The sequence below is a fragment of the Spermophilus citellus genome, assembly GCF_964194105.1.
Source record: "Spermophilus citellus genome assembly, chromosome: 3".
Taxonomy (NCBI): domain Eukaryota; kingdom Metazoa; phylum Chordata; class Mammalia; order Rodentia; family Sciuridae; genus Spermophilus; species Spermophilus citellus.
Genome location: NC_138184.1, coordinates 18191132 through 18207483, shown reverse-complemented (window position 1 = coordinate 18207483; position 16352 = coordinate 18191132). Strand labels below are relative to the sequence as shown.

At 49.2% G+C, this 16352-nt stretch overlaps 1 protein-coding gene across 1 annotated transcript; it reads right to left on the bottom strand.

The window, feature by feature from the left end:
• Positions 1–823: 823 nt before the first annotated feature.
• CSPG5 (chondroitin sulfate proteoglycan 5) lies at positions 824–15514 on the bottom strand. The gene is made up of 6 exons (XM_081287396.1): positions 15235–15514; positions 13524–14628; positions 10663–10851; positions 8417–8492; positions 1132–1263; positions 824–959 (listed from the first exon to the last, which is right to left on the bottom strand). Exons 1-6 carry the CDS (start codon positions 15332–15334, stop codon positions 852–854), a joined length of 1710 nt encoding a protein of 569 aa, XP_081143522.1. The 5' UTR covers positions 15335–15514; the 3' UTR covers positions 824–851.
• Between the last annotated feature and the right edge of the window lie 838 nt (positions 15515–16352).

Genomic DNA, 16352 nt, shown 5'->3' with positions numbered 1-16352 from the left:
AAGCTAGTTAGGGCTGGGGTTGTGGCTCCGCGGTAGAGCACTTGCCTCATACGTGTGAGGCACTGGGTTTGATCCTCAGCATCACATAAAAATAAATAAACAAAATAAAGGTATTTTTCCACCTACAACTTAAAAAGAAAAAAAAGCAGCAGCAGCTAGTTAAAGGCTGGGTGCAGTGGCAAATGCCTATAATCCCAGAGGCTCAGGAGGAGGAGGCAGGAGGACTGAGACTTCAAAGCCAGCCTCGGCAAAAGCGAGATGCTAAACAGCTCAGTGAGACCCTGTCTCTAAATAAAATAAAAAACAGGGCTGGGGATGTGGCTCAGTGGTCAAGTGCCCCTGGGTTCAATCCCCAGTAACCCCCCCCCCAAAAAAAAAAGAAAAGAAAAGCCTAGGTCAGACTAAACGAGGTAATCAGAGAGACCTTATAAGAACAAGAAGAGACATCAGTGACCTTCCTCTTTCTGCACACACAAAGAAAGAAGGCCATGTGGTAACACAGCAAGACATTGGCCATCTGTAAGCTAGAGGGAGAAGACGCATCAGAAACCAACACTAGTGACAACCTTGGATTTCCAGACTCCAGAACTGTGAAAAGCTAAATTCGTGTTGTTTAAGCCTCGGAGCCTGATGTACGTTGCTCTGGCGTCCATCTCCAGTGAGGGTCAGAATGCAAGTCAAACTGGTGAGAATGGGTAAGACGCAGCCACATGACAGGAATCAAATGGATAGCTTTTTAAAAAGTTTTATTTCAAGAACTTTGTTTTTTTTTTTTTTTTTTTTGACTGGTATTCCAAAAAAAGGTGGGTCAAAGTACAAAAAAAAAAAGTCAGTTGAATAACAGTGTAGGTTTAGAAATCACAGCGGCAGAAGCAATGTACAGACAGCACAGATAAAACAGTCCAGTGTATGCAGTTCTGTTCAGTTTCTTTGCTTATTTTAAGTGTTTCTTTCCCCTCCTGTACAAAATACATCAAAGCATGCCATGAGATCAGAAAAAGAAAAGAGTCTAACAAATGGTTACGTGGACTGGACTCTGTACCAGAGGAGATAATGTTTCTTCCCCGCCCCCGCCCCCGCCTCCTCTCTCCTTGCTCTGCTTTAGGTTAGGTTATTCTGGAGACAGTTCACCTCCAAGTCGGCCTGGTCACCTTTGCCACCCTCAAGTTTGGGTGACATGGAGTTCTGGATGTTAAACGACTCCTCCTCTTTCAGGCAGGACTTCAGAACTTCCTGGATTTTGTGGGGAGCACTAGGATCATCCTGGAGGAGGGAAAAAAATTGGGAAGGGGAAAGAGACAGTGGGCAGAGCAATCAATAATTACCTTGGGTTTTCTAACCGGCTAAGGAAGCAGAGCTTCAAAACCTGTATACGTATAAAGGAGAAAAGCTCTAAGTCTTGAATAAACCGAATAATAAACTGAAGTAACTGACCAGCAACTACTTTTTAGGAAAGTCATCCTTATAAGCTTATAAGCAATGGCCAGATGTAGATAAAGAGTTGACGGTAATCAAAGACCTGTAATTGGGGCCAGTCATGAATTCTCTTGGACACAGACTGGGGGGAAACAGCCCCCTTAATTTGGCTCAGACATCTTTTAAAGTCTCACACAAGGAGCTCTGTTCCCATCAGCGTCTTGGTCAGGGAACACAAGGGTGGTGGTGGGGGGGACACATGGGACTGTACTCAGATGCACACTCCCCAGACATGCAGACATGTCCCCTGACTACAGGCCAAAGACCCGTGAGCCTCTTGTAGTCAGAACTGTACTGCTGAAGATGTTAACTGAAAAGATGCTTCTTCAACCCGACCCCCCCACCCGAGTCTGGCTGCCTCAGGGGCCTGCCACACTCTGCCTCAGATGTTACTTAAGTTGTGGATCCCCCACCTACTTCTGAGGTGCACCTCTGCCTTCATGCCACCCATAAGTGCCACTTGAAGCCCCAGGACAATCTCCTGAACCTGACCTGAATTTGCCAGTGAAAGGGTTCCAGAGAGCCCAGTAGCATCCAGTCCTCCAGTTCTACAATTCTGGGCCCTCAGAGGATTTCTGCAGTAGGATCTGCCTTACTCTTTTCCTTGAGGACCCCCAGAAGGGATCACATCTAGAGTGATTCTGTGGGCCTCAAGTTTTTTGTCTGGTACCCTAAAGAATTATTGTAAAGTACACGGAACTCAGCTAATCAGAGAGGTGGATTCATGAATGGCATGAAGGGTGGAGAATATTCCATCTGACCAGTGAGTTAATACTATTCTCCCCCCCCCCCCCACAGGACTATTCTTGTTTTAACCACTTTCAAAAATCAAGATAATTGTCATGCTTAATGGCCAGGCATTCTCCATCGGGGGAACTCTAGTCCATTCCACCCACCGGCTGCACTGGGTTAGGGTAGTGATGGGTTGGGAAAAGTCTGGCTTTTCATGGTGCTACGCACACAGAACACTGTGGGTATGAAAAGCTCTGCCACCTGCCCACTGCCACAGACTTGCTGGCTGCTTTTCAGAGGTCTAGACTGAACAAAAATTTAATAGAGTTTTAAAGACTTTGGACATGATTTATAGATAACAGGGGACACATGTTCCCCATACCAATGAGACAAGAGGAAACGGACTTCGTAGAGTCCTGAGGCAGACTTGAGGCACAGCAACTGTACACAGCACACACAGGCACCTGACATTGTCAATCACTGTTTGGAGAGAATAAAAAGAAAATGCAGGGGCTGGGCACAGTGGTGCATGCCTGGAATCAAAGTGACATGCAGGCTGATGCAGGAGGATTACAAGTTCAGCCTCAGCAACTTAGCAAGACCCTATCTCAAAATAAAAATAAGCGAGGCATGGTGATACATGCCTGTAATCCCAACAGTTCAGGAGGCTGAGGCAGGAGGATTGTCAGTTCAAAGCCAGCCTCAGAAACAGGGAAGCATTAAGCAACTCAGTGAGACCCTGTCTCTAAATAAAATACAAAATAAGGGGCTGGGGATGTGGCTCAAGAGGTAGCGCGCTCGCCTTGCATGCGTGCGGCCCGGGTTCGATCCTCAGCACCACATACCAACAAAGATGTTATGTCCGCCGAGAACTAAAAAATAAAAAATAAAAATTAAAAAAATACAAAATAGGCTGGGGATGTGGCTCAGTGGTTGAGTGCCCCTGAATTTAAAAAATAAAATGGGTTGGGTATGTAGCTCAATAGTAGAGTGTTCCTGGGTTCAATCCCTAGTACCAGAAAACCAAATAAAACAATAACATTAAAAACTGCAGGACAAAAACCCATATACACTGAGATAGAAAGATTTCTAAGCAATACAGAAGCATGGTCTATGTGTGTATATATTTTGGTTATATTATTATTATTATTATTATTTTTTTTGTGTGTGTGTGTTGGTTAGTGCTGCGGGTTGAACCCAGGGCTTTGTGCATGCTAAGCACATGTGCTACTGCTAAGCTATACCCCCAGCCCAGCCCATGTGTATGTTTTAGGGAGAGGGAAGAGGGCTGAGGTGGATCTGTATTTCTTATTGTGTGTGCTTCTGTTCTATTTGGGGAAGATGCTGGACGTGGAAGCTTCAGAGTTGAGCCCTTAAAGATCATGGGCAGGATGGATTTTTTTTTTTAAATTTTAATATTTATTTTTTAGTTCTCGGCGGACACAACATCTTTGTTGGTATGTGGTGCTGAGGATCGAACCCGGGCCGCACGCATGCCAGGCGAGCGCGCTACCGCTTGAGCCACATCCCCAGCCCGCAGGATGGATTTTGAATCACACCAAAGCTTGGGAAAAGACAGTAAGGGTCTATGCTCATTTTTCCTCTTCTAAGGATGCAAACTACTTTCATGTTTTTCCAGAAACCTCCCCACATTCTTTCTATGTCACATGCTTTTTGGGCACATAGGGCACAGGAATTTCTCAAAATGTGAAGAAAAGTACATCAACTGACTCTTTATAGAGCTGTGATGTCACAAAGAAGGGGCCCCCATTCAAGTTGTCCCATCCAGGGCCCATGGGATTTGGAAAGATGAAAAAATTGCCTTCTGTGCCGAGATGGGAGACGCAGATCCTAAAAGTAAGAAACAGAGGTATTCAAATAAGACTCTTAGGCAAGCCAAGTGCCTTCCACAAAAAGAAGAGGCGAGGGAGTGTCTGAGAAACATGTCTTGTTGTTCTAGCCAGAGTATTTCCTCCAGAATTGTTCTGCTTTTTATTTTTATCTTCCTGTATTGGGGTCTGAATCCAGGAATGCTTTACCATTGAGCTACATACATTCCCAGCCCCTCTTAAAAAATTTAAATTTTGAGACAGGGTCTCACTAAGTTGCTGAGGCTGGCCTCGAACTTGCAATTCTCCTGCCTCAGCCTCCTGAGCAGCTGGGATTACAGGAGTGCACCACTGTGTCCTATTTCCTAAGGTTGTCCTAAAGCCTAAGGTTGCCAAACTCTGTAGCAGCAGATCCATCTGCCTTTGGTATGGCAGATGTATCTAGTCACAGGGGAGCAGGATAGATATCTGACATAAATCCTGGAAACCACAGAGGACCCTTGCTCCCAGTGTTCCATCTCAGCCATATGGGTACCCTGCAGCCCAGGGGTAATACACATTTAGGCCTGGACCCATGTGCAAACCTCTGTCAGAGGGGGTAGGCAGCCAGTGCTTTACTATACACATGCAAAAGCAGAATCTGGAAAGGAAAAAAAATGTAACTATGAAAAAACAGCACTTCTGGGTACCACAAAGTCCTAGGAATAAAACAAACTCCTGGAAGCTCTGTCAGGTCTCAGGAGGACCACTTTATCTGCCATATTCCCTCGATAGCACCACCGTGAGGAGCAACAAGGCAGCTCAGCCTGGGCAGTCTGCCAGAGGATTTCAGGTGACTTCATTCACATGGTGCAACTGGAGCAGGTCCAGCTTGCTGCGCTCCCTCCAGCCTCCTGATGTCCCCTCCCCAGGATGGCTGCTCAGCCACACAAAAGACTGTGGCCCACACTTATAGCACCTCACATCAGAGCATTGAGCTCAGAGGAGCAGTAGAGGGCGGGAAGCCATTGACACCGAAATCAGTATGGACCCTGCCACACAAGACCCAAAACAACAGATTTTTTTCTTAATAAAAAAAAAATTTTTTTTGTACCAGGGGTGAACCCAGGGAGACCTAACCACTGAGCAACATCCCCAGCCATTTTTTATTTTGAGACAGGGTCTTGCTAAATTGCTGAGACTGGCTTTGAACTTGCAATCCTCCTGCCTCAGCCTCCCAAGCTGGTGGGATTAAAGGCATGTGGCACCATGCTTGGCTAATTATATGGGTTTTGTGAGTGTCACTGGGGTAGGAAAATGACCCACTCAATTTACTTTATTTAGAAATAACCCCTCTAATAAGAGAAATAGAATGCTCAAAAATTTTAGGCTCCTCAATACCAAAAAGGAATTTGAGGATGAAGGGAGAGGCTGGGGAAGGCTGACCAGCAGGCCAGACTCTGGGCCCTTGCCTCTCCTGGCACAGTGCAGAGGTGGACAGTGTGATGGCCGTGGCAACAAGCAGGGTTGCTTTTCACAGTGGAGTGGCATTTTTTTCTTTCCCTTTTGCTAGGAATGGAACCCAGAGCCTTGCTTGTGGGAAATGTGTTCTACCACTGAGCTTCACCCCCAGCTCCAGCACACCCATCCTAACTGGCCACGCCCACAAGACCTTGACTATGACCAAGTTTGGTCTGTAGGCTAGATGGGGAGAGCGAGAGAGCAATCCTACTGCACGGACAACCATCCCCTCACACTCAGTGCTTTACAGAGTGGAAAAGACGCTGATGGGGCTGGGGCTGGGGCTCAGTGGTAGCGTGCTCGCCTAGCATGCATGAGGCACTGGGTTCGATCCTTAGCACCACAAAAAACAAAACAAAGTGTCCGCCTAAAACTAAAGATTCATAAATAAATAAATGTTAAAAAAAAAAAAGAACGAAAAGATGCTGCTGCTGGCACAAACTGGGAGAAGGACATCAGATCCAAGGGGATCACTAGAGCCTGGTTCCACCCTTTCCCTGAGGGACGGCCATCATGTTGTACCAGCTGACCCCATGACCCGCTCTCAGGCAGAGTCCACTGTGGCTGCCTACCTTTGCTCTGGTCTTCAAGATTGCCAGTCTGAGCTCGGGTGGGCAGAAATGTTCATGTAAAGATGCCCCACCTTCCACATGGCTGTTTCAGCCACGAACAGGAAGCCCTTGCACTGGCTTATGCAACTAAGTCCCCCAACAGGACCCATCTCCTTCCTGTCTTTTGTGAAGACATGGCAAAGGTGTCCATGTTCATAGTGCCAGAAACACATGGGTCAGAACCTTTCCTAGGAAACCTTGCCTTCTGCCTGGCAGGAGCAACCGCCATGGGCAGGAGCAACCGCCATGGACAGGAATGCCCTGACTGGGCATATTTGCTGTCCCATTTGTATAGGATGGCAGATCCGGCAGTGGAACCAAGAGAGCAGGTGGTGGGCTGTTGTCACCAGTGGTCAATAAGTGTGGGTTGAATGCACAGCACTGCAAGGGGCTGGATAAGGTGGGAGGGATTGGCCTGATGAGTGAGACTCTGACCTGCCCTCAAGGTGCCCACATTCTGATGGGTTGAGTTATGTTGTTATCCATCTTAAAGCTTTAAGACATCCTGTTTCCTTGGTTATTATTTATATCTTGAACTTGTTAATATTTTGGTGAAATCACCTGTTTTCTATCCTTGGCATCAAAGACATCAGGAAAAAAATGATCCTCTCACTTCCTACTTAAATCAATGACTTACTCTTCCTCTATCAGGCCATTTTTCTTTTCTGTGACTAAGGCTGCATTTACTATTATTCTCTCCTTTCCCTTCTGGGGCTACAGTTTCCCCATTCACAAAAAGATGACTGTGTTGATTTGTGTGGTTCACATGTCAAGAGCTCTAGAGTCACATGTTGCTAGTGGCTGTTGCAGTAGTGGACAGTGCAGACGGAGGACTCTCCTGTCTCACTGGAAGCCCCACTGGATGGCACTGCTCTAGACTGTCAAGGTCCTGATGAGCTCTGATACCCCATTACTTCAAAGAACTTCTTCATAATTTCCATTAAACTCTACTGTCTTAGTCAGAAGAGTTTCAGTTTAGCTCCCTGACTGGTGTTATAATAATGCATTTACCTTAAAGTACAGAGCTGCATTAAGTGCAGATTTCCTGGACTTGGATATAACATAATTATATGCTATATATAATTATGGGGGCTTCTATGGTTTCTATTTGACTTTCAAAATTCTCTGACAGTATCCAGTGTTTTTTTTTTTTTCATTTTTAGTTGTAGTTGGACACAATACCTTTATTTATTATTTTTTAATATATTTTTTAGTCGTAGATGGACACAATATCTTTATTTATTTATTTTTAACCCAGTGCCTCACGTATGCAAGGCAGGGCTCTACCTCTGAGCCACAACCCCAGCCCACACAATACCTTTATTTATTTATTTGTTTGTTTGTTTGTTTATTTATTTATTTTTATGTGGTGTTAAGGATCAAACCCAGGGCCTCACACACGCTAGATAAGTGCTCTACTGCTGAGTCACAACCCCAGCCAACCCAGCATTTATATATATATATACACATACATGTTGTAGATGGACACAGTACCTTTACCTTTATTTATTTATTTATTTTTGGTGTGGTGCTGAGGATCAAACCCAGTGCCTCACTCGTGTAAAGTAAGCACTCTACCTCTATGCCACAACCCCAGCCCCAGTACTCAGTATTTTAATGGCTAACCTGATCCAGGCCATAGAATAAGCTAGTATCTCTGGAAAATTGTCAACTTGGAACTTTTTTTTAATTGAATTTCAATTGATATTTATGAGCTCATCCTACTAAGAATAGAATTACTCCCAGGTTTAAAGTTCCACCAGTGTTTTGTGCTCACCTTGCACTAACCAATTGTGTATAAGCCTCGAAGTTGTTAGGGTCCTCAAACAGGATCAAGGATGGAAGGGGTTTTCCACCTGTCCCCAAAGGAAACCACTACTTGCTTAAATGACCATCAGAACCTATGAGACTATTAATGAAAGCAGGGCCTTTCTCCATGATGTGGAAAGTAAAAGACAATCAGACTTCTAAAGGACAGATGAAGCTAAAATTACCAGTCAACCTTGTAAAAGAGCTCTACTACATATAACCCCTGCTTGTCAAAGAGGCCAGACATTGTCAAGCTCCTATTCCCACCTTCAATGCTCCACTGGGTTGCCCTAATCTGACCTCCAAAGCTGTCTGCAGACTTGGCCTGGGCTGGGGGCTAAGGCATGCATAAGGGTAGATGTGAAGAAGACAAGTTACCTGACAGATAATGTTATCATAGTGAGCCAAGGCACGGGCATGGGGGGAGGAGATACAGGGAGTGTCGCAAAATTTCCTTACATTTGGGTGAGAGCCCTCAGCAATGGTAGAGAGGGAGAAGTTATCGTTGTGGAGCTCAGATGGGGTCCGGAATTTGCTGGTAGGAAAGAAGAGAGACGGGAAAACGTAAGTGAAATGATCATGGCAAAATGTAACAATAGAAGTTAATATTTCAGCCTCATGGGTCAAATACTACATTTTGTTAAATACCAAGAGTTGGAATAAGATGCCTCGTTATTTGATACACCATAAGAAAAAACTTCTGCCACTTAAACCATGATCCATATTTTGTTATCACCTTGTGTGGGTTTTTTTTTTTTTTTTTTTTTTTGTGTGTGTGTGTGTGTGGTGCTAAGGATTGAACCCGGGGCCTTGTGCACGCCAGGCAAGCACTCTACCAACTGAGCTACATCCCCAGCCCACCTTGGGTTTTTTAAACATAATTGCAGTTGCTTGTTTGGACTTTGGATACAGAACTGACAACGATATGAACAGCTATGACCATGTTTGTGCATGCCAAGCAATTACAACTACATCAAAACTACCATCTGGGTAACAGTGATTGCAAGATGCCAGCAATTGTAAGATACAATCCAATTTCAGACATGTTAATATGTGAGAAAAAAAATATGCATCTTAGAATCAATCAATCACAGTAGGATCTTCAGTGCTCTGAGCACATGTAGCATCATCAGGGCAGTAACTGGGCTCAGGAAAGAAATAAGGTATGCAGAGAAATGAGGGAGCGGCCCCTGCAAAACACAAAGTCAGGAAGGCAAATCTGACTCTGCTCTAGCTCTTGCTTCTCCTCTTCTCTGGAAGTTGCTCCTTTCTGCCCCCTATCCTCATCAGCAGCTGCCCAGATTTAGATGGTCCTATCCCCTCCACCTCACATACCCACCCTTTGGTGTAGGCATGAAAAGCCAAGGGTCCTGGCTTGTCTGTGTGGAGTGATCACGTGCCCAGATACACCCCCGCCTCAATGCACAGGCACAATGGAGAGGCCCTTCCGGCCCCATGGCAGTTAACTGAAATGCCGCAGGGCTGCCAGCATCTGCACATTGCATGCGTCCACCCGCACAGGAGCAACAGATGGTGTTTTGTCCTTTTTTCAGGACCCAGGGAAGTCCTTCAGTCACATTCTCTGGAGGGTGTCTCAGGTCAGAGGGATTAATGGGGTGACAGGTTGAAAGGCAATTGGGGCCAGTTTTGCATCAACTGTCTCTTAGGTTCCAAAGAAGCTGCTTCGGTTTCCTCCTTTTGACTCCTGTGACACTTTAGAAAGGTTTTTATTTTACTTCGTGATAAGAATAATTCCCTCATGGTGCATAAGGTCAAATCTGAAAGTTCAAGACCTAGCTTAATGGTAAATGTGTGTTGACATTCACATGCACACACAGGTGCTGCTCTGCTGAGAGCTAAGCAGCCAGCCATTCTGCATCCCCATGTGGGTGTAGCAGAGAAAGTTAATCGTGGACCCCCTCCTCAGTCACAAAATTCTACTCCGGGAAGATAAAGAGAATTTCCTTAAACACTTCTGTCTGGACCAGGGGTTGACCAGTTCTTAAAAAGCAATGCAAGCCAGGGACAGTGGCACACACCTGTAATCTCAGTGAATTGGGAAGCTGAGGCAGCTGGATTTCAAATTCAAGGTCAGCCTTGGTAACTCAGCAAGACCCTATCTCAAAATAAGAAATAAAAAAAAGCTAGGGGTAAAGTGCCCTTAGCTTCAATCCCCAGTGTGTGTGTGGGGGGATTCAGGAAGGGTGAGAGGTGGGAAGCAATATATTGTGGTGCTAAAGCCTCTCTCTTCAGCATCCTCTGAGAGGGAGATGGTAGTGAGTGACAGCAGATTTGAGGGGGGTGAAATCACTCCACACTAATTTGTGGGCAAAATCCTCACACTGGCTACTGGTTGTCAAAGACCAGGGAAGCAGATGCTATCTGGCAGGGTGGGCAGACCAAGTACAGCAACTTGCTTGGGGGCTAGGGTTGGGACATGCTCTATGCTGGCCACCTCTTCCTTAAGCACTCTCTGTCCTGAATAAGGGTGCTGGGAATGTTGCCAGGTAGCCACAGTGTGCATGGGGGCTTCACCTCTGCTGCAATACCAGCACATTCTGTGTATGAATGGATAAGCCTGGGTGACTCTTCAGCATGAACAAAACTGCTAGGGATGCAGAACAGGTGTCAGAAACCCCCGTGACAACATCCCTGGATCAGGGGTCAGGCATCTCCCACAGAGAGGCTGGGTGGCACAGACTCACTTGGTCCTCCTCAGCTTGGTATTCTCCGTCTTGAGCAGATAGAGCTTCTTGGCAAAAAAGACGGTCATCATGAAGAGCAGGAGCAGCACAAGGGCTGCAGAGCCTACGGCCACGCACATCACCTGGAAATCAGTGATGATGGACTCGCAGCGCATTCCCTTGTGCCAGATGTAGTCCTGGGTGTTGCACCTGCAGCAGTGACAGCGAGACCACGACTGAGGGCAGCTGCAGCCGCAGCCAGGGTCTGGGCCTGACCCCACCACTCATCTCAATAGCCTGTTCCTAGGACCACCTCGTGTTACTCAAAGCAAGTATTCTCCCCTCTCTTTACAAGTCTTCAGTGAAATGGATCAGGCTGCTCTGAGGGCCATGATATAAATTAGGTAACAAAGGCATAGAGAAACTGAGTGAATGGCTCTAAGTTACATGACTGTTACATGATTATAACTCAGTGAAGACAATCACAGGATTCTCTCAGACCCCTGCTTGCCCTGGCTTTGGGTGAAAGACAGATGAGACACAAGATGAATAAGAGCTATCGTTACAAATACTAGGCCCTTCCCCAAACACGAAAAACCTATCTTGTTGTTCGCATTTCATCTAGTTCACGTGGTTAACCAGACACCGAAAATTAAGAAACTGACAGACAAGGACAGACACAAGGATGGATGTATATTTTTCCTCCTACCCCTTCAGTATCCGAACTTCTGCCCCTAGACCTTTCCAATACTATGAGAACTGTCATGTAAGCATAGTGAGAATCAACCTTCTGGGTCCTTTTGTTGAGTGACTTTCTCCTGCCCTTGGGGACATTCCCAGGCTCCAACTCTTCCAATGACATTGCTGTTTCCATGGGAACCAGGCTGCTTCAAAGAGGAAAGATGTGGAAGGATATAGAGGCAGGCAAAGGAGGGAGGACATGAACCTCAGGGTGAATGACAGACAAGAAAGGGGCCCAGAAATGGGGAAATTATGCACCAGAGAATTGGCTAGTCTACATCCAGAATAGGCTGGGAAGAAATGGCTAACAAGCAATTCTTCTTTGTTTTCCAACTGAACCTCTGCTATCATAGGGGAACTATCTGTTTGAAGTTGCCAGGGAATGCAGACCCTCTAAGTGGGGCCCTCTAACCCCGTGTTCTAGAGAAGTCCAGCCACAGCGCTCATCGTTTCTCTGCAGTGGGTCAGGGTGACAGAGACAAAGGCACGCTGCAGTATGCAACTAAAGGCTCAGCAGTCTCCTGTGAGTGGAATGCAAAAGCAGTTTTCAAGCTGTGGGCCAGGCTGGGTGTGCACAGCCCGAGCAGGAGTTGGGCAGGGAGGCCCTAGTGTGACCCTGGAGTGAAAGCTAAGCAAGGATTGCTGAAGAGGGCATGTGGGGAAGCCGTTTTAAGGCAGACTGGTGGATCCCTGGTCAGCAGAGCCAGGTAGCTTAGTAAGGAGACAATCTTACTCCTCTACTCAGGAATTCCCTGAGAGTTCCAGGGGGTTCTGGGAACTTTTACAGATCTCCAGAGGCAGCAAGGCCTTCAAATTTCATACTCTGATGGGGAGCTCATTTTAAGGGTGAAACACCAAGTCTCCCAGAGGATAATGGATGACTTTGCAAAGATGACTTTCCACAGCTCCCAGGCTGAAATCATCATTATAGTTCCCCAAAATAAAGTTTGAAGCACAAAACCACGGGGTTTCCCCATATTTCTGGTAGCCCTTAACCAGCTGGCAAAGCCTTACCACCTCCTCCTAATTTCTAAACCACAGCACCTCCTATTGACAATGGATGGACAACTCCAACCAGAACTTTGTGGTCACATCATGTGTGAGTGACCCTAGCGTTGTAACTATTTATGACAAAGAACTTTCATAGAAAGGAACTGAAACTCTTTGAGCACTCACCAGTGTTATTCTCCAATCATAACATTAGCCCTTAAGAAACCTGGCTCTTCACATACCTCTACAAAGAACAAGAAATAGAAGCAGCGAGAATGACACTTACCAAAGAGACTCTGATAACAGAAATGTTCCTCCTAAGATCAAAGGAAACTAGCCTCAGAGGACAATGAACACTCTATTCCACTTCTTCTAGGACCTGTAAAGAACCACCCAAATCATCCCTGACTCGTGATCCTTCCAGAATAAGACAGGGAGTTCTCCAGCAGGTAAATACCTCCCATTAGGGCAGTTCCCAAGAGTGAGGTGATTGGGGTAATTACTGAAGAGAGGGGGATGGTTCTTGTAGACAATGTCCTCAGGGATATTCTAAACTAAATCTTTGAAGGTGTCATGAATGTGGTAACTTAAGGGAGACAAGTATCAACCAAGGGAAAGAAACAGAGTTGCTATCCAAAGTCAAAAACTGCCAGACTCTCAGTTTGATTTCACCTGTGTGAGTGGCTGCTCTTTGGGTCTGCTCATGCCCATCTATGAGACTGGGCCCTCCTGCTATTCACTGGGTTTGGACAGAGCTGTCTCAGCTGTCTTTACTCTGGAGCAGATTAATAGGCCAGCCCTCCTTGGCTATACTAATGGCCAACACTCTCCAAAAGGCTCTCAACACTCGGCAAAAGGCTCTTTCCAAAATCCTTTCAGAAGTCCTTCACTTGCCTTCATAATTGAGTAGTATGGGTCAGGCAGAGAACTTTTAAAATCTTATTTCTGAGGAACCTCTCCTGGTGATGAGACCACAGGAAATACATTTTAATAAGTTATTCTGTAGAAGAAATGTGAGTGGATCTTTATTGACCTGGGAATCCTGTGAATGTACAACTCTTGGAAGTTGTGCCCCCCACACTCCGCTTTTGCTGGGTCTGCCCCACCTATACTCTTTTATAGTTCTCATTGCCTACCTACCATTCACTTACCTGCAGAAGGCCCCTATGTTCTCCACCAGGTAGCACTGGCCGCCATTGTGACAGTAACTTGGGAAGAGGTCACACACTGACCTGCAGGAGCCATTGTGGCGCACAAAGCCACTACGGCACTCAGTGCCATTTTCATTTGAGGCCAGGTCCCGGTTTGGCTCTCCTGGGCGTGGCCTGAGGGCGATGCTGCTTCCAGGGATCATCCCCAGAGTATGCTGTGGAGGAACAGCATGCCACCGACTGGTAGGCTGGCCTGTCCCAGGCCCCACACCAGGCTTATCAGTGGGCACCAAAAGGTCATTTTCATCTTCTAGGTCTCCTCCTCCCACTGCATCCTTGTCCTCGTCGTCATCCTCCTCTTCCTCTAGGTCATCGTAGAAGGATGTGGTAGGGTAGAAATCAGACTCATCAAAGGGGGTGAAGTCATCGTACAAGTCAAGGAGGCTCCAGGAAGGGGTCTCTCCTTCAGTATCAGGGTGGTTCTCTGAGGTTCCTGGTGACCCTGGGAAGCTCCCTATGTCTGCACCACGACCCTGACTGTCCAATCCTTCAAAGTAGTCAATGTCAATTATATCTGAGGCTGGTTGGGACTCTGGTGTGCCTTGAAGTGGGTCAGTGGGCTCTGGCTCTTGAGGTGTGCTGCCTCCTAGATTCAGCCAAACCTCCAAGGGACTCTCCTTGGGGAGTTCAGGGCCTGGGCTCTGCTTGTCAAGAGCAGTGGGGGAGGGAGGCCCATTGGCTTCAGTAGCCTCAGAGGTGGCAGGGGGCACTGTCGACTGCCCAAGGGCTCCATCAGGAGCCTGGAGAGTAGCTGGAAGGGCCTGGGCATCACCACTACCGGCCTCTGCGGTCACTCCGCCTAGGCCTGGGCCGTTGACCTCTAGCCAGGCGGTGCCAGTCACTGCAGCTGATGCCTCTAGTGCCTCCTCTGGTCCGACCCCGGGGCCCACAGAGGCCAGCTCTCTGCCAGGGGCCGTCCACGAGGTCTCGCTTTCATCAGTCCCAGGCAGGCCCGCCTCCTCCCGCGTGTCATTAGCGTGCGGTTCCCACGACAGTACACTCCTCATTAGCTCCTCAGCCTCAACCGCACTTCCCGCCTCACGTGCTACGGGCAGAGAGCGAAATGCTGCTTCAGGATGGCACATGGAGCCTAAACCCAGTCGCCTGCCAAGCTCGCTACCCTAGACCAGGTCCCCTGGGGCAACGTCTGCGTTCCCAGGGCCACACCCACCTCGAGTCCCGCCCCGAGTGCACCTCCTGAGCTAGGAAAATACACTGTCCCTATCTCCCAGACCACCCATACTTGGGTGGTCCTGAAGCCTCAACCTTGAGAGAACGAGGCAGAGACAGCCACCTCCAGGACCCACCTCAAAGAATCACTCATGCCCCTCCCCACCTCCAGGCCCCACCCAGTCTCAAGGCTCCGCCCTCCACAGACCCCGCCCCGAGGTTTTACCCAGGCCCCGCCCCCACCGCAGCGCCCCCTGCCAGCCCACCCCGCGGCCTGCGGTCCCGGATCTGGGTGGTCCCCCCTCGTCTGCCTCCTGGAGACTCCCACAGCCTCCTACGTTCCTTTCCCCACCCCAGGTCCCAGGCCAGGCGGTGCCCCGCCCCCTTCCACAGCTCACGGACTCCACCTGTACCCGAAATCAGCTGGAGGCCGGGGTGGGGCGCGAAGGCCCCTGGGGGCCTGGCCTCGGTCGGTACTTACCAGGCACGGCCCCGGTGGAGAGGACAAGCGTGGCCCCCAGAAGCAGCAGCAGCAGCGGCGGCGGCCCCCGACCCGGGCCCCCGCGCTCAGCTCGGCCCATGGCGCGGCGCCCCGGCCGCTGTCGCGGTCCGCCCGCCTGGCTGCACCCTTGGATCGCCCGGCCTCTGCGCCTCCCGCCGGTGCCGCGGCTACCTCAGCCCACGGTGGGCAGCGCGAGCAGCCGCATGCCGCCGTCCGCCGCCGTCCGGGCCGCCGCGCCCCCCGCCTCCCGCGCAGCCGCCGCGCGCCCCGCCCCCGGCCTCCCGCTGCACGCAGCGCTGACACCGCCCCCCAGCCGCCCGCGGGGTACGCGGAGCGCGGGGCAGGCGCAGAGCGCCGCGCGTGGCGCGAGCCGACAGGTGCACGCGCGTGAGAACCGCGAGTGGCTGCCTCCCGCCTCCTAGTTAAGAGCCCGCAAAGGCCCTGGCCCTGGAGGACCCACCCGCCACGCGGCGAGCAGGAGGCGGGGACGTCGCGTGCCCAGACACCGCAAACTGGGAACGCAGCTCGGAAGGGCCGCAAGAGCAGGAGCCCCAGTCCGGGTGTGGAAACGAGCCGGCCCGGGAAGCACGGAGCCTCTTGGGTTTCTGTGCCAACCCCGTGTTCTGGGTAGCAAGGTGCTCCGGGAAGCCTCGGGTTCTCCTCGAGGGCGGTTGCGGACGTTGGCAGAGCCTGGCAAGGGACGAATCCGACGGCCCAGGCTCTAAGCGGATCAGACCTAATCCGACCGCAGCCAAAGCCATCAACCCAGATCCCCTCCCAGCCAGGCCTGCCGAACGCGTCACAGGGGCATGGGGTGAGACCCTCTAGGGCTGCTGCTACTTCAATTTCCCTCTATCCCCCTTGGAGCATCCTGGGGAGCGGCCTTTGCTTCCGGTATCCTTATACTCTGGAAGCATCATTCCCCGGGTGTCCTGGGCCACCAAAGCTCAAGTGCCCTGGTGGACTAAAGAGGCTGATATCTCTGACCAGGTGCACATGGACATGGGGCCGAGCGTTACTCTGAGGGTCCCCTAGACTGCTCATAATGTTTCCCAGGACTATTGATTTATGGACCCCTGTTTTGTGGGGAGATGGAG